The sequence below is a fragment of the Nesoenas mayeri genome, assembly GCF_963082525.1.
Source record: "Nesoenas mayeri genome assembly, chromosome: 11".
Taxonomy (NCBI): domain Eukaryota; kingdom Metazoa; phylum Chordata; class Aves; order Columbiformes; family Columbidae; genus Nesoenas; species Nesoenas mayeri.
This window is the reverse complement of record NC_137563.1, coordinates 17,868,782-17,877,110: the sequence shown is the minus strand read 5'-3', so window position 1 is coordinate 17,877,110 and position 8,329 is coordinate 17,868,782. Positions and strand designations below refer to the sequence as shown.

At 55.4% G+C, this 8,329-nt stretch overlaps 1 protein-coding gene across 1 annotated transcript; it reads right to left on the bottom strand.

Moving 5' to 3' along the window:
* Positions 1-938: 938 nt before the first annotated feature.
* Positions 939-2,780, bottom strand: LINGO1 (leucine rich repeat and Ig domain containing 1; the record flags this gene model as incomplete). The annotated part of the gene is made up of 1 exon (XM_080351559.1): positions 939-2,780. One exon carries the CDS (start codon positions 2,778-2,780, stop codon positions 939-941), a length of 1,842 nt encoding a protein of 613 aa, XP_080207685.1.
* Between the last annotated feature and the right edge of the window lie 5,549 nt (positions 2,781-8,329).

Below are 8,329 nucleotides of genomic sequence, written 5' to 3'. Positions count from 1 at the left end.
TGTGCACGCACATGTGGGTGTCTGTGTATATGTATGCGCGTGGCTGTACATGTGGGTGTCTGTGTGCATGGGTCTGTGTGTGGGTGCACAAATCTGAGTGTGTGCGTGTCTGCATGTATGTGCGTGCATCTGTGTGCATGTCTGTGTGTATGTGCATGTGCATGTGTGCACGTATCTGTTTGCAGTATCTGTGAGTGTGCATGTCTGCACATATGTGTGTGTTTGTGTCTGCCCATGTCTGTGTGTAGGTATATCTGTGTGTGCCTGTGTCTGTATGTGTGTATATGTGCGTATGTGTGCATCTGTCTGTATGAGTGTGTGTCTGTGTGTATGACTGTGTCTGTGGGTGCAGGAGTGTCTATATGAGTGTGTGTGACTCTGCCCTGGGCTGTTCTCGGTGCGGCGGATGGAAAACGCCTCTCCAAGGTGAGGGAGCGAGCGCTCGCCAGAGATACAGAGCTGGACAGATCAAGAAGTCAAGATTTTGCATTCCAACTATCTATAGGAAATAGGGTTTTTTTTTATTATTTCAAGTTTTCATAAAAATCCATAATTATTGAAATCAAAGTTACAGAAGAAAGTTCGTAACTTTTTATTGATTTTATTTCTTTTTTCTTTCTTCCCCCCCACCCCGTTGTTTTTCCCTCTCAGAGTTTTACCTGACACCAGAGTCCATCAGGCAAAGTCCTTACAAACACAGGAGTCCTGAAGACATCGACTGAATGTTTTCCTGGTATAAAGAAGAAGAGGAGGAGAAAGAGGTGGTGACAGTGCGGGTGCAAGTGGGCTTGGACGGGGGTGGAGGGTGTGGTGGAAGGAGAGAGGTCGGTATGTTTGTAGCAATGTTTGGTTCTTTTAAATTATTTGTTTATTTGTTCATTTGTTCTTTAAAAAAAAAATAAAACACCCACCGTTATTATTTGCAAATTGTGGCCTGGTTAAATCATTTTCATGTTGAACTTGCGCGGCGCATCGGCAGAGCTGATGCCCGCGTCGGACTTGCGCGGCACGTACTCGATTTCGATGTTGTGCTTGGTGTTGCCTTTCCCCCGGCTCCACAGGAAGAGGAGCACCAGACAGAAGAGCACGACGCCCAGGAAGGAGATGAAGCCCATGGTGGTGGCAATGATGAGAGTCTTGATGTCAAAGGGGAAAGGCACGGTGGCGCGCGTGCTGTTGGCATCGCTCTCGTTGGGCTGGTTGGAGATGAACGCGAAAGTCTTGTTGGGCTGGTGGGGCCAGTCGGGGGAGTAGCTGCGCACGTGCAGGTGGGCCAGCATGGTGTCGTTGCCACCCGCGTTGCTGGCGATGCATAGGTAGGTGCCGTTGTCCTGGATCTGGGCGTAGCGCACCTCCAGCGTGCCGTCGGGGAAGACAGTGAGGCGCCCGTTGGTTTTGGTAGAGATGAGGTGCTTGCGGGGAGAGAGCCACATGATGGTGGGGGGTGGGTCTCCATCTGCCCGGCAGACAAAATGGACCGTGTGGCCTTCATCCACAAAGATCTGCTGAGGTTTGCGGTCTCGTATCCGTGCTCGGCGGCAGGTGAAGTAGTTGGGCAGGAGGACGTCGGGGAAGTCTTTGAACTCCTTGCCCTGGACGAACTCGGGGGTGGAGCAGGTGGGCTGCTGCTTGTTGAAGTTCAACCTCCATCGCCGCCGGAAAACCCAGAGCAGCCGACAGTCGCAGGCCAAGGGGTTATTGTCGAGGATGAGCGTCTCCAGGTTGCCCACCGAGTGGAAGGCCGACTCCTCCAGGGTGGTCAGCAAATTCCCCGACACGTTCAGGATGCGCAGGTAATTGAGGCCGCGGAAGGCGAAGGGCTCGACCATGGTGAGCTGCCCTCCCACCAGCTGGATCTCCTGCAGCCTGAGCAGGTCATGGAGCATGGAGCCCTCGATGGTGACAATGGGATTGTAGGACAGGTTCAGGAACCGGAGGTAAACCAAGTGCCTCACTGACACATACGGGATGGACGTCAGGTTGCAGTGGGTGATGGACAAAGAGGTCAGGTTCAACCCATAGAGGCAGTTGGACGTCATAGTATCCAGGTAGGGCCAGTGTGAGATCTCAAGGACCTTGAGCCGGTACAGCCTCTTGAATGAGTAATCCCGGATGGTGTTGATGTTCAGATGGCGCAGCCGCAGCACGATCAAGCCGTGAAGGTGGGACAGGGCCTCCGTGGGGATGGAGGTCAGGTTGCATTTCTCCAGGGTCAGCTGCTCCAGGCTGTTGAGGCCACTGAAAGCCCGGTGGGAGATGTAGACAAGGTCATTGTCCCCCACCTCCAAAGACTTCAGGTTGTACAAGTCCTGGAACATGTAGTCTAGGAGGATCACAATTTTGTTCTCACTAATGTCTAGCTTGGTAAGGTTGCTGAGTCCAGTAAACACTCCCAAGGGGATCAGCTTGAGTCTGTTACTCCTGAGCCCCAGCGTCCTGAGGTTGAAGAGGTTGTTGAAAGCCCCAGGTTCAATGGCACTGATAATGTTCTCATTTAGCTCCAGCTCCTCCAGGTGAGGGTAGTTGGCAAATTCATCCTGGTTGAGAGTCTTGATGCGGTTCTTGCCCAAGTCCAGCAGCCTGGTCTCGGTGGGGATCCCCTCGGGCACGACCATGAATCTCTTGCGGTGGCACAGGACGGCGCGCTCCTGGGCAGAGCACTCGCAGCGCGGCGGGCAGCCCGTGGCAGAGCCGGACAGGATGGATCCCAGCATCAGGAGGAGGATCGGCTGCCAGCAGGCCAGGATTGGGCTGCGCATACTCGCCTCCCTAGCTACCATCCTATCTCTCACCTGCAGGTAACACAGGGGAGAGAAAGAGGAAGGTGGACATGAGCAAATGACCTGACAAAAGGTTTACCTTCCTGGTAGCGCTGACATTAAAGTGAAGACACAGCAGAGGTTCTGGTTTTCCAGGTGAAATTCAGCCCTTTGGCTACGAGACCATCTCTCTTCCCCACCCCCTAACTTCCCGCTTGATGACGGAACGTGCACAGACTTAAGTGGAAAAGCCTTGAGGAATCTGTGTCAGACAGACCTCGCTTCCTCGGCTTCTTTTTAAAAAAATTAATACTAAACACATCTATCTACATCCTATTTTAAGCTCTTGAAATTATTCAGTTCCCTGTAGATGGAGCCTGAATATAAAGGCTGCTTTGCAAACGCAGAGGAGCTGAGCACAGGATCGAGCGGCTGGGGGAACCCCGCTTGGGCTGGGCTGGGAGCAGCGGGGTCTGAGAGGGGAGCAACAGCGACAGCTCCGTGGGGACCGGTCCCCTTCCTGTGCACCCCCAGGCTCTGCAGGGGGTAAGATCTGGGCAGGAACCGGCCTCCTTCCCTGGGGGGGCTGCTGGAGAACCCCTCTGGGGTTACACCTGGTTGTGCTCCAGCCCAGAACCACCCCAGCCCATCGGGAGCAGAAGCCAACGCTCCCTGTCTTGCTGCTTCTGCTGCATTTATTTCTCTGTTGTTCAAGCTGTTATGAGGGATCAAATCATATTAATATTGCATATTAGATGTACAGCTACTCCGGACCATGCTTATATCTATTGTTATATGTACACTCTGCATTGTTTCCACTAATGCTATTTATGGCTACCGCTGAATATACCAAATGCATTACTTCCATTGAGCTCCGTTTGCATCTATCATTATATATCCTGTGCATTACTTTCCCTGCTCTGGCACTATTTATGGTTCTGGTATGCATTCTGTGCATTACTTCCACTGCGTCTGTTTAGATTCATCATTTAATACAGATATATGACCCAAGCATAACTTTTGTTTCCAAAAAATTACTCAAGATTTCTTTGCAAGATGCAAGGATGAAAGAGAGTGGACTGGCCATAAAAATATCTCCAAGCACCATCTCAGAAACCACTGGGCCTTGGCAGCCCAGGCGCTCTGGCTGTGAGGTCGTGGAGCCCCCACAGAAATGCTCCCTCACGTGTCCCGGCTCACTGTCCTCCTCCATCCCCTTTCCCTGCTACCTCCGCAGTGGGGCTGGTCACTGGGGACCACCCAGCACCTCCAAACGGAAGGGGTGCGGTGCCAGGACCGACCCCACACAGCTTCCGTGGCAGCGGGGCCGAGCTCCCTCCCGCCGGCCCTGGGCCAGCGCGTCCCAGTCCAGTGGAAACATTTCCAGTGGGTTTTCTTGGGCCTGGGCCAGGCTGCAAAGAGCCATTTGCCGGGTATTTACAATCCATCATCTCCCATGTCATCACCCCTCTGGTGCTGATGCTGCTGGGCAGCCTGACAAACACATCGCCATGGGGTCGGGACCTGCCCGAGGGCTGCACCGGCTCGCCGTGGACGGGACGGCACCGCCACTTGGCAGCTCTCATGCAAAGACCTGCACATAGGTTTGCTCCCCAGGCTGGGGCTGAGCTGCCAGGGGTTCCCCACACCCCGTCACCTCTCCCCGCTCCTCCTGCCTGTGGGGTGACAGTGGCACCGCTGCTGCCATGGCCCCTTTGCCGATGCGCGCCGCCTTGCCCACAGCCTCCCTCGGCCGGTGCTTCTCAGAACCTAGTCCTGGTCCTCACAGCCACGCTGAGAAAGCCATCAAAGAAAGCAAAACACTGCATGCAAAACAAAATACAGTCTGAGGGGCTTAATTATACCAGGGCTGAAAAGACTTCAGCTCATTAGGGTGCCAGGCAGCTGGCCTTATTTGGCTGTGTTCTGTGCTGAAATCGCAGCTCTACCCGTGCGTGCAGCCGCACGCTGGTCCTGCTGGGCACGGGGCAGGGGTGCGAGCTGAACCACCTCAGAGCCCGCACACGGGTCCCGCATTGCCCAGACCCCCCCCGACCAAATCCTGCCCCTCCACCCGCGGGAAGGGGATCGCACCGCAACGCATCTGCCCCCGCACCGGCCTCGGCACAGCTGGTGGAAGTGATGCTGTGTCAAGGCATAAAATATAGGCAAAGTGATAGACAAATAAAGCAAAATCTGCATGGCGTTAAAGACAAGACAAGCCCACTTGTGTAGAATTAAAGTCTAGACACACCTCACATGTTATTTCTTCTCAGCTAAATTTAAATCCATGATAAATACAATCCCTGACAAAAACATCCGTAATCTTAATAGTCAGAGAGTCACAAAAGAGTTTTGGGAGCAAGACAATAAATAAGCTGAAAAATTCTGGGCTAAGATGAGCTTTAAATCTCTTCTGGTTCACATTTACCTCTGGCTGTTTCAGAGAGGAATAGTCGTGCCTCAAGGTGAGGTGATTATTAAGAGGTGCCCTTCTAAAAATGACTTGAACCATGATCACCGTGTGAGCTGAGGTCACCCACCCACCCGTGCGTGGCTCCACAGCCACCAGCGCGCATCCCCCAGGGTGGCTGGGCTCACATCGCATCACCAAAGCTCAGCCCAAAGTCGGGCTGTCCTGTCGGCCACCCCATGTCTGCCGCGCGGGGTGCCCGGCCACGGCCCAGCAGAGCAGCCAGGGGATCGGCCACACGGCTGCGACACACAGGCCAGCCAGGGAGAGCCGCAGCCCTCCGGTGTGAACGTGGCTCTCATTTCTCACAGTAAAAACAGAATTGATAAGAAAGCAGCAGCTACTGGACCCACTGCCTTTAGGCAACGAGCAAACCAGTGCAAACCAAAGCAAAAATCATGCCCAGAGCCACAGCATCCACTGACCGCTGTCCTTGCCACCCTGCTGCCGGGAGATGAGGGCTCCAAAGTACAACCCCTTCCCTGGGGAAGTGGTGAGACTCAGCTCAAGAGGCGCGGATAGGCGCTGAAGCCGCGCTGCTAAATGCAGCAGGACCTGCCGAGTGTCCCCGCCTGGGACCAGCGCGGGGAGGAAAGATGCTATTCTGGGCCCGTGCCTGGAAACGCGGCTGGGCCGGGCTGGAGCGCTGACGTGCGCGGGGCTCGCTCCGCCGTGACGGGCACAGGCTGCTGTGCCACGGGAGGAACGGCCCAGGGAACCCAAACCTGTGCAAGACCCAGGAGTGAGCCCGGGCTGGGCACCTGGGTCTGTCCCCAAGGCTGCTGCCCTCTTGCCCGAGGGGCGGGCAGCCTGGCCGTGCCCTCTGCTGTCACCGCTGTCCCCAGGCTGTCCCCTGTTCACCAGCCCAGGGGTGTCCAGTGGCTGGGGCCAGGCCGGTGCTCCTCAGCACCAAGCGATCTGTCTGCTGCACTGACAGCAAGCGGGCAGCAAAAATCCCCGAGTCAGCTATAACCCCCACCTGGCAGCCATAAATTACAGCGCGGGAGACGTTCACCCTTGAACCAGATGCTTTCGAGAGCATCGAACGACAACAGGCAATTTAGGATGAAGCAAGCCATATCCCCAGGGGCGCTCAGCAGGGCTGGAGAAGCACGTCCCCCCACCCCATTTGTCCCTGCAGGAGCCGACCTTGCCACGGAGCCAGAGGGCACACAGCAGTGAGCTGATCCCTGCGGCACCAGGCACCCTGGGTGGATCTGGGTACGGGTGTGGGTCAACCAAAGGTTCACCCCATCTCTGATCTGCCAGCCTTGCACAAAGCTGCCGAGACACAGCTCTTGGAGTCCGTGCTCTCGTCTCCTCTAAGCTGCTCCGGCTAAATCAAATTTTATTGAACTTGACTACATTTTAGAGATAAAGACTCCAGGTTTACAAATAAATATTTAACAACCTTTCCTGCTGCCGTAAGAGTTGCTTACCCAGACCCCAAGCTCTGCACTAAGTGTTCCTGTAGCTATCTGCAAAGCAGCAAAACAAAGGGAGAAGCTTTAATGTGCCAAACACGTTCCTGCCCATTTCCTCCTCTCTCCATCTTTCCCCCTGTGTCCAGTGCACATTTGTGAGCCCTTTTGCTTTGTCTCTCCCTCTCCTCCTCTTTTCCCACCCAGTCCCTGGAGCAGCTGGTGCCCAGGGATGCTCTGGGATGGGAGGGAGCGGGGCAGGGCAGGAGCACAGAGCAGCGCTCCCCTCAGCCGTGTGAAGGCACGACTCCGCAGCCCGCAGCTCCTGCTCAGCCTGCCGAAGGATCCGCTTTCAGCCGCTGCGAGGCGGGAGCCTGGAATAGGTGTGCCACAACCTGATCTGCTCTGGCAGCTGCTCTGAGGCTGTAAAAGAGCCCGAAGAAGTATTTGAGATGCAAAGCCCCTTCCGGCGCTGACACCGCCGGGCTGGCACCAGGCACCCGCAGCAGCCGGCCTGCGGGACTGCCCTGCAAAGGCATTTCCTCATGGCAATGAGCATTTCCACCCAAAATGCAGTGCCCCCAGCGCCACAGGGGATAACACCAGGGAAGCACCAAGCCAAAAGGCAAGAAGAGCAGAAAAAAGGGGAGGGGGATGCACAGGGGAGAAGAAGAGGTCTGAAGCGGGCTGAGGCGCCAGGACGCTGGGAGGGAGGCTTTGGCCCAGGCGTTCCCTGGTTTAGCTCTGGGCTGCAGATCTGCTTGACCTCATGCAGGGACAGGTATCTATGGCAGGGGGACAACTGGCAGTGGCCCAGAGCCAGCCTGGAGAGTGGTTTTCAGCCTCAGCAGGCAGGTTATTGGAGCAGGGTATGGGAAGGAGATCCCGGTCGTCTCTGCAAGATGCTGAAGCTCAGAGCAGTTTTTGCTGAGGCTGTTTCTTGCTGCGATCACATCTGTGCAAGAGCTGCTCACCTTCCTAACACCTTTGCTCCTTTGTTTTTAACATCTCTTCTCTCTTTTTGGCTGCACATGCTTCAGTGCCCCATCAGCAAAGAAAACATCCTGACAAGTGATCAATAAGTAATTGCAAAGGCAGCTGTGGATGCCAGGGGTGTAAAGCCCTGAGCTAGCAAGAGATAAATGAGCAGCGTGAGGGTGCAGCGCAGCGTGGAGCTCAGGCTGGGAGCCAGCCACGCTCCCCTACCCATCGATGGAGGTGGCCGGGCCGCGGGTTGGCCACTGCAGCCACTGCCGGCTGGTGGTTCAACACTTCCCTGCCAGGCAAGCCGGGAGGAGGCTGATTTTTTTCCGCTTTTGAGACAAAGAGCAGGGGAGCTGTGTTTGCTGGGGGAATATCTCCCAAGGGTTGGCCCTGGGACTCCAGCACCAGAGACATTTTGGCTTCAGTATAGCATGAGGGTCTCTCTATGTGTTTTTTTTCCTTCCCTGCCTGTAGCTGCAAAAGGAGGATGGAAAAAAACCCAGACTGTTCTTAGGGCAATGGAAACATTTGCACTGTAGAGGTGAAAGAAAGGTTGTCCAGTGAGTGTCTTCTGGGAGAGCCGCCAAGGTCACGATGGCATTGCGAAGGCAGCCCTGCGCTCTGCCTCGCCGTGCCCGTGCCCAGCAAGGTGCCACGGGACGCAGCCGTCCCCGAGGCAGCGCCTGCAGAGG